Source organism: Pleurodeles waltl, chromosome 2_2, assembly GCF_031143425.1.
Source record: "Pleurodeles waltl isolate 20211129_DDA chromosome 2_2, aPleWal1.hap1.20221129, whole genome shotgun sequence".
NCBI lineage: Eukaryota > Metazoa > Chordata > Amphibia > Caudata > Salamandridae > Pleurodeles > Pleurodeles waltl.
The window spans coordinates 514,675,959-514,693,602 of NC_090439.1; the positions used below are offsets into that span (position 1 = coordinate 514,675,959).

At 42.2% G+C, this 17,644-nt stretch overlaps 1 protein-coding gene across 2 annotated transcripts in view; it reads left to right on the forward strand.

Annotated features, from left to right (window-relative positions):
• Positions 1 to 17,644, forward strand: part of IMPACT (impact RWD domain protein) — a 219,914-nt gene that overhangs the window by 184,400 nt on the left and 17,870 nt on the right. For both annotated transcript variants that reach the window (XM_069220038.1, XM_069220039.1), the window contains one exon: positions 16,362 to 16,452. In XM_069220038.1, coding sequence (XP_069076139.1) covers positions 16,362 to 16,452 — 91 coding nt within the window. The remainder of the gene's footprint in view (positions 1 to 16,361; positions 16,453 to 17,644) is intronic.

A 17,644-nucleotide genomic window follows, 5' to 3' on the forward strand; every position in this document is an offset into this window, starting at 1 on the left:
TGAAACACCTGTAAAGATTCCACAGTAACAGTGGAGCACAATTTGGAACAAAACCCATAAACGGGTTGCTACCAATTTGCTTCATCTCTGTCTGCTCAAATGCTGGAATTCCACTTGCTGGCATAACTAATCTGGGATCTTTCTTGGCTTCCCTATTTGCCTTCACCAATACAATAAGGCTCTTTGATTGTGTTTCCTTCTTACACTATGAAGAAAAACATTGCCTAGTATGTCACTAGCTTTTAATCCACTGTTAACGTTTGCCCAATTCTCATCAGTACAAAGTATTTACCTGCTCCTGGAACACACTGATTTTTAAAAAAAAAATTTGCTCACCTTGCTGGCTTCAAGTATTGGCTTCTTCTCAGCCCCTGAGTGCAAAAACTGACCTATACGTTATTCAATACAGTGCACAATAAGAATTGGCTGATACCAAGTAATTTATCCTTATGGCCTCTTTAGTTTATCTTGATGTTTGACTAGTGCTGCAAACAGAAATTGTCTTGCAAGGAATAATCTTTTCACCAGTCATTTTGTGATGCATTACAATTTTCAGGAACGCTTGTGTGGTACAGGTAAGCTAGCTTCATTACTCTTTAAATATCAGCTTCAAGAGCAGTGGCAATGTAGTTGTGAGTTGTTCTTGCATCTGCCTTTTAAATTGATCTGGAGCCTCATTTCAGCTGTGAGGTCACTCCAATTTAGAAAGCTGATAACATTTTCGATATGGACCTAAACGGGAACCTCCAGGCTCACTCTCAGTTAGTCAGCTTCTCCCCCACAAGATTCCAACTGTCATTACAATAATGGAATGTGCCATTTGTGGAATACCAGGAGGAAGGGGGGACAACAATCAATTGAATTGAAAGAACAGACCGTTAAAGAAAATATGACATTATGAAAAGTATGTAGTTAAAATACAGCACATCTCCTTTCCATAATGAGAAAAAAGTATATTATTGTTTTCACATTTAGTCTAGAACACAGAGAAGAGGAAAATCTTACTTACTTTTGAATGTAGATTTTAACAGCACATAAATCTCATGCCAATTAGGCTCAGTTCTGGTTCTTTGAATGTGTTTTTCACTTACCCCTTCCACTTCATAGGGACAGTTGTGATTGGTTTGGATTGGAACTGTGTACCTCTGGAAGAGTAGAGCACGTAGGCCAGTCCGTTCTCTGTGTTCTCCCATCTTTCAGAACAACTGCGTTCCTTTTAACCTAAATAATTTTTAATGGTTTGGAATATACACTTTTTCCTTCATGTGGAATAGATAACCACTACAAGATCTCTCCTCTCCCATTCCTGTATCTTTGTACTGTGTTTCATGTCTTATATTTTTCTTGTAATTTAAGTAAAGATGGATCTCCTGCTCATTCACATCATCCCTTTGTACCCAAACTGGTTCTTTTCTTTTCAGCCAACCGGGAGAGAGCTTTGTTCCTTCTTACCTACCTTTTAGTGACATGGAATGCGATACCCTCGTAACGGAATTGAGTGCAATATAACCATAACATGTTTTAGGGAGACTTGTGTGCTGGTTTTCTTAAGACACAAGAGCATTGCACACATTCTTTAATCATTCTGTTCATGCATTCCACCAGCCCGTTAGCTCTCGGGCAGTATAACACTGTCTTAATGTTTCATATTGACATTTTGGATAGGAAATTCCTCCTCTCACCTGAGGTGAATTGCGCATTGTTATCCATCACAATTGTGTTGGGAATGACTTCAGCTATAAAGGTGTCTGTCAGAAATTCTATAAAGTCTCTCATGGCAATGAAATTTTGCTAGTTACTATCCAATAGGAATGGTAATCCACCAACAGTAGCATGTACTTGTCAGCCCATGCAGAGTGTCTGAAAGGTCCAGTTACATCTATGGCGAGCTTGTCCCAAGGTTATTGGGGATGCTTACTGGGGACAGTGCAGTCTTATTAGTGGTCTTAGTTTTATCACTTATGGCACAACTTGCACTGTTCCTTACCCTGTTCTCCAGAACTGAATCCATGCTAGTATACCAATAGGACATCCTTGTTTTACTCTTATTAATACTTCTGCCCAGGTCCCATAGTTCTGCTGTTGTACTAAATTGCTTCCTATCTTTATCAGATTGTTTTCTATACTAAATTCATGTCTGTCACTAATCTTGTATCTCATATTGTTGGATTGAGCAGGCCATCCTTGAAGAATGTTTTCTTTCAGTGTAAAATGTTCATCATTACTTATACATCTCTCCCATTTCACCTTTGTGGTACCAGAGATTGTAACTGATAGTATAGGTTCTTCAACGTTGCATTTCTCTTACTCAAACCATCTTAAGGGCAAATTGGAAAGACCGTTTGCAGCCACATTTCTATTACCTAGGAAATATTTGATTTTAAAAATGTATGCTTCCACACCCAACATCCATCTGGCAAAGTAGGTTGTGGTGTGTTCCATTCCTTGATATGTTATAATGAAAGTGAGAATTTTGTGTACTGTGCGCAAGTTAAAAGTTAATCCCCATAGTAAATATGTAAAATTAAGTATGGCCCATTATCAAGCTAGAGTGTCCTGCTTTACGGTGGAATAATAGAGCATTGAATCCTTAAGGGTACGTGATGCAAATACAAAAATTACCTCCTTGTCTTTCACTTTCTGTGTAAGTGTGCGTCTCTATACCTTTAGTGCTGGCATCTGTAGTTACAATGGTTCTGTGGTTGACATCAACATTTTCTAGGGAAGGGGTTGCTATTATCGCTTGGTTGACCTTATGAAGAGTATTTTGACAATTAGGAGCCCAATTGAGCTGAATACTCAAAAGGTCTTTCGGTGGGGACACAAGGTCTGCAAAATTCTTTATAAATTTGGACATATATTCAGAAAGAACAAAGAAGGGTTTGAGTTCTTCCTTGAATGTGAAAGGAGGGGCTTCTCCAACTGCCTCAGTCAGGTCAAACTTAGGTTTGGCCCCATCCCTGGACATAATGTGGCCTAAGTAGTCAACAGAACCAACCATGGAATTAGCATTCCCAGGTTGGCTCAGCATTTCATTACCCCTGGGACAGGGAATTCGTTAGCCCCATATATTTGCATTATGATCTCTCAAGTTGAGCCAGCCATTCTGAACTGTCAGTGGGTTCAATAACCCTTTGCCATACATATTTTTTTTTATTTATTTTATTAATGGCTCTCATCAGAAAGTGAATGGGCCTGACTTACTGCACCACTGATACTGTGTTATTTTTTAGGCACATTTTATGTTGGCATTTTAGGAGGAAGCCCAACCTGTCTTTAACTAACCCAAGGAATTCCTTACATACCCTTACATACCCCTGTTATTTACATTTCAACTAGGAGGAATTGTTCAGCATTGTTAAGATCTGATTTCATTCCAAGCTCTGTCTGGTGTTGCAACTCTAACCAATTAGATCTTTAGGGCCTGATTTGGATCTTGGTGGTAACAGTCCCTTTGTGGATTTCTGACTGAAAACCCATCCACCGCCTTAGCTGTCCGCCGACCTGATTTAGATGTTGGCGGTCCTACAGGCGATAGCCTGCACTGGTCCTGCCGTCTTCGCCAAGAAACTCCACTCATGTCTACGGCACCATAGGAAATAGTGACTGCCGGCGGGACTCCAACCACCTTTACCGCTGTGCAGATTTGGATGTGCCTTACCACCAAGCCAACTGTGGCTGTCTGACCTCCACACCTGAGTTGCCATATTGAGGGGGGAAAAGAGGCAAAAACATACCTTTTTTCCCCCAATCCCATTTTCGACTGGACACAAGTGGACAAGACCTTCCATCACTGCTGCCACTGCACCATGGAGAAAGCACAATCCCCCATCACCTAACTCGAAGATAGGGAACTCGTATTGCCAGTGTACGCTTTGTGGTCACAGCACATGAGCCGGGACCACTGCAGTCATATACATGTCACAGTAATTCTTTAAAACTACTATGACATACATATGTCGGGATCACTAATGTGTCACACATGGATAGGGACACACTGGTACAAGATACATATTGCACACATACAGAAATTTCATTTTGATTTCAGTATTCAATCAAACCAATCAAATCACTTTATTCGGTTAAAAGATTTTCAACCATAAAAACATACAAATAAGCAACATATCTCATAACTCTCAAACCTCATCTCCCCCACATATTTTACAAGAAACAATTAAGAAAAACAATTACATTCAAAATTACAGTACTCATTTCATGGTTCCATAAAAGGATAAAAAAATATATATATCAAAAGTAAAAAATGAACACTATCCCTCCCTATTACAGCTCCCTTTAGAAAGGAGCCTATCCCTTGCCATACCAATACATCAGAAGTCATACACAACCACATAAAGTCTGGGCGATATTGCACAATACCCCATCCCTCAAAAGGGGTACTAGGTAACGTGTCCTAAAAGGTGCATAAAACTCACAAAACATGATAAAATGAATTAAGGTCTGCGGGGATGCTCCGTCACACGGACACAGTTTTATTGAATTTTAGTCAAACTGCCCTAATGGAAAACACAAATTGCTTCTGATTACTTCCAAGCGCAATCGCGTAATGAGGGTCCTTTCCCATACGTTTTTAACCTCCAAGCGGTAGGTCTCTGGGCCCACCCCCATCTTTATCATAATAAAGTCCCTCACTGATTTTTTCCTAAGGTCTACCTCCTCCCTATTAACCCCTAAAATGTTTAAAAAGTTCTCCTTCACCCACCATTTATCATATCTAGTTAAACCCTCTGGTGCGTCAAAAATGTCTGAGCGCCCCAATACACTGGCTACCTTTCTTATATAAGCCAACCAGGGAATTTCCTTAGCATGAGCACAAAGTAAACAATCCCGCAGGATTTCCCTTTTGAGAGACGTAAATTCATTGGTCCAAATAGAAACCCACAATAAAAGGGTAGCTATTTTAATGGTGTCTTCTATGAAATCCAGACCCAGTTCAAAATGCAGGCAAAACCCAGGAATATTTTGACCCACCCCGAGTAACTTTCTGCAAAATCGATTTTCTTCAATCACGAGGGCCCTATTTTCTGTCTAACCCCAGAGTGGGGCCCCATACATCAGAATTGGAAGGCATTTATGCGTATGCCCCGCGTAAGGGCTTAATGGGTTTATTGCCCACCCTAGCAGAAAACTTAAACGTGGCCCCTACAGTGGAGTTAAATAACCTCCCTCTCTTAGAAATGCATGGTTTCCAGGTACCCTTTTCATCAAAGTTCACCCCTAAGTAGCGGAAATCCTAAACTTTTCCAATTACCTGTTCCTTTATTTTCAGCACTCCCACATGAATCCTGCCACCACAGTGACATTACACTCACACTTGCCAGCTGTGTCCATGTATGCACAATGCAAGGGGACCTGTACCTGTGATGTTGTTCTAGTGGTGGATGTGAGTCAGTACGTGTGTGTGTGTGTGTGCAATTCGATTGGCTGGTTGGAGTGGAGGGAGCTGGAGTGGGTGATGTGGATGTGTCAGGATGCGTGCTACTTGCATATGGGTCCGTTTTTTGTGTCTTGTTGTGTGCAACATTCAGGTGAGGGTTTTTGTGCGGCAGTCGTCGTGATGTGTGTAATTGTGCTTTTATGTGAATGTATTTATGTAGACAAGTGTGTGGTTGTGTCATCTGTGGGTGCAGTGTCCATGGTGTGTGTGTTTTGTGTCATGGATGATTGGCAATGTATGTTTGTGGCATGTACGGTTGTGTGATGTTGGAATGTCAATGTATAATGGTGTGTATATGGTATGTTGTGTCGGGTGTTGTGCAGGTCGGCACATGGCTAAAGTACTGTGTGTGTGTGTGTGTGTGTGACTTACCTATATTTCATAGCCATTGCACAAAGTCCCTTGGGTCCAGCGACAGCCTCACTCATCAGCAGTCCGCTGACAGTACACCACCACTCATCTAAATATGGCTGGCAGAACACCGTTGACTTGACGGAGTACTTGGGTCTGCCGCTGGCACGGATTAGTGGTAATACCGTCAAGATCTAAATCAAGGCTCTAACCAGCAACGCATACCTTCCCCACAGTGGACCAAACTATGAAAGAAACACGCATGGGTTACCATCACTCCTGGGGAATAGGATCCGTGTTATATTCTCCTGGTTTTACACCTCCTTCTTGTAGACCATAATACTTTTCAATAAGCTTTTCTAAGATGTTTAAAGTTTCGAAGTTTTTATCTTATAAGGGTATTGCAGGAGCATGAATCGGCAAAAACATTAACCTCCTTCCCATCAAGAGTGATAGTAAATGTAGGGTAGTTAGTGTTGGTCCCTTTCTCAACATCATCGATCTGAAAAACATAATTCCCTTTATTTTCTTCAGTATTTATAACAGCATGTATTTAGTTATAATCCATGTTTCTACAAAATCTAGCAAAATATCCCCTTTTGCTACACTTCCTGCATAAACTAGAGCGAGCTGGACCATTAGAATTATTAGCAAGGTGGTAGCTGTTACCACATCTAAAACACTTTGCTTTAGGATTGTCCATATTTGTGAAAGGTTTACCTTTGGTTTGTACTTTGTGTACTGTCTGATGTATTTTTGTATCCTTGTCAGTCCCATTGGTTATTCAAAGCTCCTTAACTTGGTGTACAGCATCTGCAATTGAGGGGTGTTTCATTTCCGTAATGTTCCACATTCTTAGCAGTCTCAACAACCTCTCTGAGATCAGTGTTATGGGTGAGTAGCTTTTGCTAGATCCTCAAACTGTTAGTGCACCTGAAAAGTTGGTCTGTTATCAAGGAACCACCAAACTTGCAGGTGTTAGAAAGGCCTTTTAATAGTGCAGTGTACCAAGTCAGTTTTTTATTTTTCCTTAGTACTGACGAATACGTGTCTTTCTAAGACTACATTAACCTTGTGCCCTAAATGCTCTTCTAACTTGCGATATGGCAGCTGGTATACCTTAAGTTCTGCTTCATCATTCCCACCGCCTCTGTCACAAGATCTATTAAGTTTTCAAACACCATCCTGACCTGAACTCCTAAATTAAATATGTTTTTTTCTGAGTGAAGTAACTTTTTTCACACCAATCTGAATGAGATATGATTCAAAGAGTTTTGCCCACTCCTTCCATGGCAGAGTTGGATCCCGAGTGCCATTCAAGAAAGGAGGGGGCTGAGCCATGCTTGCTTGCAGCATAGTTATATATGTTATCAGAAGGACTGAAAGTAACTCCGAATGTTCATATGCCATTACACTGGAATAAAATAAGGATTTATTGTAACTGTCACTTTCAGTAAGACAATTGTGCTTGTGGTACTGCAATTATTTTTCTTTGCTGATCGTAAGTTTGATGAAATAGTCCTCTTTTAATGGTTGTGACTCACTGGGAGAAGGTTGGAGCACCACAGTGTCAATGGTGCTTGCACCCTGAAGGACAAGCCTAATGAGGTGGAGCAATCAGAGGGTGGAGAATATCGAGTCCAGGTAGCAAGAACTTGTCACGTCAGGATTCCCTTCTTACTCCTCTTCAACAGGCTGCTCCCTGCTCCTGAATTAACCTAATTAAGGTGATACTTATTAGGACATGCTATCTCAGTGCCTCTGTGATGGTAGTGAAGGGCCAACACGGTTTGCAGCTTCACTAAACCCCTCCCAGTCTTTTCAGTCTAATCTAAATGGGTGCAAAGCATCCCCAAACTGCCAGCACCACACAATAACCAATAGGTGGTGAACAGTTTTGAGTATGAGCTCCTTTCTTGCTGCAGTCCCCCCTCGGGGCATTCAGTATGCAAGTTATGTGCCCCCAGTGACAACAGAAATGGAGCAAAGAGTGACAGCTCTCCAGTGTCCCTGTATCCCGGGGTGACACAGAGGGCCACTCAAGCACGTTGATTTCGGATCATAATATGAGCTTGCTCCACCAGTAAGTGCTAATTATAATGTTTACATTATGTGTATATTATATGATATTGAAGACATCACCAAGTCCCAGTCATTATGATTGATCAGGTAGATAACTCTTTAATACAGCATTGTCCTACAATAAGGCACTTGACAGTAAGGTAATTACTTGGCAGGAGTAGAGGTGTTAAAGGTTGTCCGCTGCACATCCAGATCCCCTCCTCATCACCAGTGTTAAAAAGTAAACTCCTCTCCAGTTTAGAATGCTGATGACATTTTCAATATACACTTAAACGTAACCCTCCAAGCTCACTCTGAGTCAGCTTCTCTGCCCAAGACTCCAACTGTCTTTACAAAAATGATTTGTACCATCTGCGGGATAACAATAGTATTGGGTTAAAGGGAGGACAACAATCAAGGGAATTGAAAGAACATACTATTAAAGAAAATATGAGGATTTGGAATATGTAGTTAAAAGACAACAGTTACATTTTTAATTCTGTGCTTTCAAATTCACCCAGAGTTATGGGGATATCTGATGTCCTTGCAGATTAGCATGCCATTGCAGTGCCTCTTTTGCAAGGACCATTTCTAAGTCCACAAATTTATTATAAACCATCTTCTAGCAAGGGTGAGGCATTCGCCCCCAGTAGATCTATTTTAGGCTTCAAGAACATCAGTCCCTTCTCCCCAGTACCCTCCAATTACAGGGCAAGCTCAAACCATATAAAAAAAATACACATGCTACATAAATTATTAATCCGTATCAGTTTAAATAGTGCATTTCAAGAGATCTTAGGAGTGTGAGCAAATATCAATTGCTAGTATTCTTTATTCAGTTGCCTATTTACAGCTGCCAACCATTTTTCTTGAAATGGTCTTTTGTGCACTTAGATTTATCTAATCCATCTCTGTACAGTGATGATACTGCATGCATCCTTCACCACATTGACAGTAACTTTTGTAGTAAACCACTGTCTGTGCATATTATATCAAAAGAGCTGATTGTTAGATTGGGGTTTGGTGAGTCTCAAAGAGGTGAGAGCCCTAAACACAGTCTTAGAATTTAGCCAGAGGACAAACATAAGACCAAACATGTGAAAATCCACACATGAAAATGTACTTGAGGCAAGATTCTCAGAACACACTATGAAGACTTATTTAAAATTTAGAATCCGTACAGAAGGCAAAAGACAATGATTGGTAAATAAAATCAAATATCGCAAAACATCATTAGCAGCGGAATTAGAACCGTAGTCGAGCCGTTAGCCAGAACTGGTCACAGATCATGCATAAGGTGAATGGAATTTAAACTGACATGGACTGCTCAGGTCAAGGTAGGAAAGAACATGGGAATATTCAATAGCAGTTAGATAAACAGACTGACAGAGATATGCTCTCAAAAAGGACAAGGGGAAGTCTTGTCTTTCCCCCAAAATGGTGAATTTGTATACATTTGTAGACCAAGAATCATGCATTCACTGCAGTGTGACAACGAAAACTGCACTGCTAGATCCAATAGTAAAACAGAACACACATCACATAGTGTTCATAACCTCTGCTCTTCATCTAATGAATACGCTGTACTATGCCTTACACAAAAAACAAAAGCACATTCAAAAAGTATATAAACCACAACTATATTTTACTGAAGTAAGTGGCCTACGGTTGTGTACAGTTGTAAACCTGTTTCTCCAGGAATGTTAGGAACACAAAATAAAACGTTTATAAATATCACAGAGCAAACAATAATGTCGTTTCTGAGGGTCTTGGTGCATAGGCAAAGAAAGAAACAAAGCACATTTTATTATGCTTGCAGGATGCACTGAAATGAAAATAAAAACACAAGTAGGCCAGGAGGTCCATCTTGGCTAACTTAAACATTTTACCGTGTTAAAACGAAATGCAAGCTACATTTATTTAGTCTGAATTGAAACACAAAAATACTAATTTTAAATTTATCACGCACACCAACCGTTGCCTGGCTGCTGTCATTTCAGTCATCTATCTGCCACCATTTCACTTTAATTTTGTTCTCCTCCCAGTAGGGTCTGTCAAGGATCTTCATCCAGTCCCACTCTTTTCACCAACTGTGGATTGCCCTTGCTAGTCTTACCCACTCATATGACCTGTCACGGATGGCTTACGTAAGGATTTTGGCAGACCTACAGGTGACTCTCATGGATCTTCTGTTTGATTGCTCCCTCCACTTTGGCGATAAAGCTGACTCTGACTTGGAGAGATAAAAGGTTGTCAGAGCGACTGCTAGATGTCTAGGGTTGCAAACGCCTCAAAAAGATTATAAGCAATTTTGCTACTTTTGAATCTCCTGAGAATCTTCAATTCTTGTCAGTGGCAGGCCGCTACATCTTAGCAGCAGCAATCCTAAATTCCCCTCACCAGGGGCAGAGGAAAAAGTTGGGGCTGATGGTCCCCAACACCTCTTTCCCCTCCTCCTTCTCCACCTTCTCCTCTTCTGCACTATTGTGGAATCAGGCCTAGTTTGCCCCTACCAGAGCACCACAGCGATAGCAGAAATGAGTGTAATCTACCATTCCTAAAGCCCCTCCCATTTTCATCCTTCCCAGTCTTCTTCCCCATCTGCAGATCACCTCTCCATCTTGCAGCAGGATTTGGCAACACAACTTTTGAAAGGAGCAGTGGAATTGGTGCAGGAGCAAGAATTGGGCAAGGATACCACTCGCTATACTGCTTGTTTCCAAGAAGAATGGCAATCTGCATCCAATTCTAGACCTCAGGATCCTGAACTTTTTCCTCAGGAAGGAAAGTTTCAGGATGTCGACCCCAGACCAGGTCCTCTAGGCGTTGTAAGCTAAAAGGTAATTGGAGTCATCCAATTTGCAGGATGCATACTATCATGTTTTGATCGTGCGGGCTCATCGGAAATACCTAGGGTTTATGGTGGGTTCTACCCATGACCAATTTACGTTACTTCAGTTCAGCTTGATGTTGGCATTCGGGGTTTTCACTGTCTTCAGGGGATCGAAGACATCCATCCGATGGCTCCTTTTTTTCAGTAAGGCACTCATGTTCCAGTCCTGATGGTCTTGCATCTGCTAGGTCTGCTGGCTTCCTGTATTCTCCCGGTTGTGCATGCACCTTGGCACAGGAGAACTCTGCAGTGCTGTTCAGTAAATGGGGGATCCGTTTGGCACCCTTAAGGTTTCCCAGAATGCTCCTGTGGATGAGGTCTGGTGGGGTAACAAGGAGCACATTCTCTGATGGAAACCCTTCTGAACCCTTTCATCTGTGGTCGTGGTAGTGACAGGTGTGTCTACGTTTGGGTGGGGAGTCAGGAGGATCTGGAAATCAGGCGCCTCTGGTCTTGAGAAGAGCCGGTGCTTCATATCAACCTGCTAGAGCTGCGAGCAATTTTGCTGGCATTCCAGGCCTTCTCCTTTCCATTCATGGCCAGCTCTTCCAGACCTTGACAGACAATTCAACAGCGATGTTGTATGTGAGCAAGCAGGGGGATTAGGGTCTCAACTCCCTCGTCAGGAGGCATTGAGGCTGTGGTCTTTTGCACAGCATCAAGAGATCTGGTTAACAGTCACTCACCTGGCAGGGTCTCTGAACTCAGAGCCAGCAGCCTGTGCCAGTGTTACCATGCTGATCCCTAGCGGTGTCGTTCACCAGAGCTAGTCCTGTACATTTTTGCCCTGTGAAGTTCTCCTGAGGTGGACTTGTTCACTTCCTCAGAAAGTGCTCAGTGCCAGCAGTTCTGCGCCTTCCATTATCCACTGAAAGGAGCCTTGGGATAACATTTCAGTTGAGGTGGAACTTTCCGTTTCATTATGTATTCCCCTACAAACCCTTGATTACTCGATTTCTGAGGAAGGCTTGCCAGGACCAGGCCTTAATCATCTTCATCATAACAGATTGGCTGAGAAGAATGTGGTAAGCAGACTCCCTGTGTCCTCTGCGTGCCTCCCTGTGTCTTCTGCTTTGTTTTCCTCTCAAGGCAGAGCTACTCTGTCAGGAAGAATGGTCCTGCACCCCGTTCTCCATAGCTTCAACCTTCATGCCTGCAGACCCAAACTCCTTTCAACTGCCACAAAAGGCGGTGGGCACCATCTTGTCCAATCTCCGCCCTTCCACAGAATTTGTATATTCTGGGAGATGGGACAATTTCACATCATGATGAGCGGACAGCATTGTTGATACCTTTAGGATTTGACTGTCAGATTGCAATTTCTCTGACTTAGTGTTGTTAGCATTCCTATGTCTCCCAGGCCAGCCTTCTCTATTCAAGTCTCCTATTTTGAGGACATTCCTAAAGGGGCTGACTAATTTGTACCCCAACTTCTTTTTTTATGCCCCAGTGGGTCCTAAATATTTTTCTACCTATTTTGAATGGGGCACTGTTTCAGCATCTTCATATGTACCAATTAGGTTGTTGATTTTTAGGGTAGCCTTTTTGGCCTCCATTACTTCTGCAAGGCTGGTGAGTGAACTGCAAGCAGCGAGTGTCCATCCACCATTTATGACCTTTACACTGACAAAGTTGTGGGTGAACCAGAGCTACTTTTCTTCTTAAGGTATTTAATTACTTTCACTTGGGTGAATCCATCACTCTTCCATCTTTCTATCCTCTGCCGCATCCCATGAAGAAGGCGGACTGGCTACATCACCAGGATCTTTGACATGCCATCAGTTTTTGTATCCACCACACAAAGGACTTCAGGTCATATGATCAGCTCTTTGTTGGCTACTGTGATAGTAGGAAGGGCAAAGCAGTTCAGGAGCAGGCGTTGGCCCACTGGTTAATTGTAAAAAATTGGGTTGTTGGTTGACTGGGGAGTAAATCGTAGTCAAACAGCAACCACAGTCCTAGTCAGGGTAAGTATCGGGCAAACCCTAAATTAGCCGTTGCTCACGCTCAGGTAGCTTGGCACAGGTCAGCCAGGCTTAACTTAGGGACAGTGTGTAAAGTATTTGTGCAACTCTTCTAACATTAAAACAGCGAAAACACCAGACAAAGTGAGCCAACATCAGTTTAGGAAAAATAGGTCAGGATTCAATTAAATAAAACAAGCCGAAAATAACAAATCCAATAAAATAATGCTTAAAAGCAATAAATGCCAATCAGGGATATCTAGTCATGCTGGGCCAGGACAAAGTCAAAAGTTCAGGCAGACCGCGATGGAGAGCAGGCTGGCTACACGGACCCAGATAGGCCCACTGAACCAGAATACCTTAATTGCTGGTTGCAGAGCGTTGCCTCAGTTCGGAACCATGCAGTAGAAGGGATGCGTTGGTTCTGTCCATGCAGCAGTGGCGATGCATCGGTTTGGAGCTGCGTCAAGGCAGTGGTGTGAGTTCTTGATGTGCCTGAGTCAAGAATGAGTTGTGCAGTTGAGGCGATGCATCAGTTCCGATGAATGCAGATGGCTGCAATGCAGAGTTTTGCCGTCGTCTGCGATGCTGCCATCTTCCAAGATGAGTCTCATTGCACTGGTTCCGACCCACGCAATAGAGGTGATACATCAGTTTTGTTCCTCGCAACAGCAGTGATTCTGCTCCCTTAGCAGAGGATGAAGCTGTTCTGCTGAAGCAAACACCTTGGCCCCACCTTCAAGGATCCAGGACTGGGGTGGCACCACTTGGCAGGGCAGACTAACAGATGGCAGAGTCTAGGTGCAGGAGCAGGGTGGTTGGAAGTCTTTTATGTCTCTGATACTTCAGATCAGACGACCATATAGCTAGTCCTTGGAGTCACTCTGGGTTCAAGTGATGCAGGTCCAGTCTTTCTCACCAAGGCAAGGGAACAGCGGGAAGCACAGCAGCAGTCCAGCAAAATGGCAGTCCTTTAGCAGCACAGCAGTCCTTCTTCCTGGCAGAACATTCACAGGTCCAGAAGTGTACTCAGTTGGTGGTATAAGAGGTCCAGAACTTATACCCAATTGGGACTTTGAAGTGGGGGGGAGACCTAAAAGACAGGCCTTTGAAGTACACAGAGGCCCTTCCTGCCTTGGCTCCATATTCACTACAGGGTGTATGCAGCTCTTTGTGTAAGGACAGGACACAGCCTATTCAAGTGTAAAGCTGGGTCTAGCTACTCCCTCCCATCCTCCCAAGATTGTTCATCTATCCATGCCTAAACTCCCATTGGGTGTGGCTGTCTACGGGGAATACACAAAGCCCAGCTGTCACCCATCCCAGACAAGTAATCAGAGACAGGCAGTAGACACCCAAATGACTAAAGTAATAAAATGCCCACTTTCTAGAAGTTGCATTTTCAGAAATACAATTTTATATTCAACCTTTCCATCAGTTGAGATTTGAAATTGTGATTACAGACACCAAACTCGAAAGGCTAATCTCTTCCTGATTGCGAATTGCACTAATAAGATGTAATAAGGTATCACCAGTGTTATCCTGTGGGAGAGATAAGCCTTGCAGAAGTGAAAAACAACTTTAGGATTTTTTTCACTACCAGGACATGTAAAACTAAAAAGTGCGTGTCCTGACTATTAAATACATTGCTCCCTGCCTTCTGGGTTGTCTGGGGCCTGCCTTCGGGGTGACTTATATCTATAAATAGGGAAGGTTTGGACCTGGCGAAAAGAAAATTTTGCCAGGTCGACATGACAGGGTAAAACTCTACATACAGACTGTACAGTGGCAGGCCTGAGACATAGTTAAGGGGCTACTTGAGTGGGTGGCACAATCAGTGCTGTAGGCCCACTAGTAGCATTTCATTTACATGACTTTGGTACATGTAGTACCACTTTACTAGGGACTTCTAAGTAAATTAAATATGCCGATTTGGGATAAACCAATATTCCCATGTTTAGGGGAGAGAACACAACACATTAGCACTGGTTAGCAGTGGTAAAGTTCTCAGAGTCCTAAAATCAGCAAAAACTAGGTCAGAATAATAAAGGAGATAGGCAAAACGCTGGGGGAAGGGGTAACTAAGGCTGTCAGGTCTAACGGTCATCATCTGCATCAAAATGTATTTTGTCCTTTTAAAAAAAGAAGCACCTCCAGGTATCAGGGCCCATTCATCATAATTGGCTCTTGCAAGAGATGTTCCCACTGCAGAGATTTGTAATGCAACAATGTGGGTATCCTTCCACATTTTCACCAAATATGACTCTTTGGAGGCGTGCAGGGACTGACACTTTGCCAGATCTGTGCTGTATGATTTCCTCATCTGATCGCCGGTGAGCCAGCCTTCTACGAAGGTATTGCTTGTGAATCTGCTCAACAAGTGAGGAATCTGTAGGTGGCAGTCTTCATCAGAAATAAAAAGTTCTGACCTTCGGTAACGATTCCTCTGATGCATACCATGTTTACTTGCGGATTCCTGACTGATCCAAACCACCTCCATGTCTGATGGATGGATGGATATACAGGGAATCTATTACTAAGGTATGAGTAAGGGAGTATTAATAAGTTATGAGTTAGGGTTTTGCACTGCACTGCACTGTTTCTGATTGATGTTGCTCTGTCAGTTCACATCCAAGGCACGAACAAATAGATAGAAACTGACATTGTTTCTCTAGAGTAGGAGCTTATGGCTCTGATGGCAAGATGGAGCCATCCCCACACCGACATCAAAGAACTTTGAAGCTTCCAGATCCAGTCTGACACCAAGAATTAGTCAACAGGTGAGGAATCTATAGGTCGATAGAGAATCCACCAAAAAGGTAAGGAACATTTTCTTTTTGACTTGTTAAGGACTAAGGCTCACTGAAGCAATATGGAACTTTTAATATGAACTACATTCTGGTGTTGTGTTCGACACTGAAATCATGTGTAGCACCTTTGAAATATGTATACAAGAACTGAAAAATAATGGTTTGAAAGTTGATTTGCTCTGACAAAACGTTGAAAATAAAAATTGCTAGTGTAAATTGATACAATGAATTAAGATGAATCCACAATTACTGCATCAAGGGAAATTTATTTAACCTGTTTTTGCCATTTATGATTAATTAGATGGATGAAAATTACAACACTGTGGTGGTTCTAATGTGTAAATAAAATATTGTGAAAGTAATATGTTTGCAGTCCAGTAATGACAATAGCATTATTAATGATCACAATACATATGTGTATTTATCCCTTATGGAGTCTTTCCCACTTTGTGTAATTGTAAATTCACCCAGGTAACATAAGGGTCTGTCGGACCACCCGACCTATACCTTATGTAGGCAATGTAGATAATGAATATGACAGTGTACAGTATGGAACTTTTGGATACTGCGCAGGTGAGAGGGATCTTTTGGGGCCTGGAGGTGCCTTTTTGCGCAAACTGGTGTTGGCAGGAACACCTGTGATGAACAAAATAGGTGACTCCCGTTTGAGCCTCCAATGTACTTGTGAGGGTGGGGATGGTATGGAAGGCAGCTGAGTGGTCCCACAAAACATGTAGAAATAAAGCAGAGCAATTTATTTCAGTGGAAAGGGAGAAGCAATGTTAAAGAAACTATTATTTACTCAATATCATCATCAATCCAAACAGAATATACTGTGAAGACAAGCAGACGTTCCTGCAGGATTGCGAAGATGATGGTGAGACAGCAGCCGGTGGCCGCCTTCTACACTTGTTGCAGGTATTACATGATTCTAATGGTATAGCTGTTGATTAGTTTGCTGCATCCATTTCCATATCCAGTTGATTTTTAGGTAGATATATAGTGCCCTAAAAAATCTTCAATTAAACATACATCATGGTTAAAAACCTAAAAAACCTGAGAAATGTGCTATTTTGCCTTGTTTGGTGAGCCGTTGAATCATGTCTTCCACCTTCTCGTGAAGTGCACTGATCAAGCTGATCAAGTCTTTATAAAGGAAATTACTTATATAATCTCAGATGACAACATCAGTAATATTACTGGTGGCATCACTTCATCAGTGAGCTCAACAGTGGTATTTCTGTTTTAAATGCAGTTGCAAGATGGGAGCATTGCTCTCCACAGTTCTTAGTCCTTTAAAAAACAGAAACTAAAGGCTGCTGCAAGTACGGTTACTTGTAGTAAAAGTCTAATTGAGATTACTTGTAAGACTGCTGGACCACTTAATCATACATATATCCCCACAGTGTATTCGTATTGAAACTCAGCTATGTTTCCATGGCCGGTCAATATAAGTTAAAAAGAGCTGATTTTGTTACATAATGTGTGATGGCATGTGCAGTATGTTGGGGGAGAGACACGGTTGAGCCACTATTGCACTTACAACTGGGGCATATCGTACGAGACATGCAGACATGCAGGCATGCAATGCCGCAACTGAATTTTCAGTGTCTTAATCAGAACAAGGTACTCTGGGCTCCCTTCTGTGGCAAAGGAAAACATTGTAACAACACCTCATGTGTCCCAATACAAGAATGTAGCTGGGATAGAGGAGTACAGCAACACAGCCTTTACTGGAACTGTGCCATCAGTGCCTTGGACACTAAAATACATCTTCACCATGGACGTTCAGTTGTCTGGCAATTCTAATTAAAAGTACCAACTCTGAACATCTGTCGTTTTCAAATAGTCATGCATATATTTCAGGGTGCTCCGCCTTCATGCATCGTCATGATACCCCTATGGTTCTCAAAGTCACACCGTATGACTCTATCTTTGTCTCATGGAAGACTATAGTATTGTAATTAGTCAAATGAACCGTGACGATCATAGGAAAGTTTGTGGCCCTCTTGTGCGTCAGTGGTACATGGATCTGCGTTCTGCTGTCAGAGCCACCTTTTGCCAGAAAGTTCATCCTACTCTAGTTTATTCACTAGGCTACTGGGCAGCC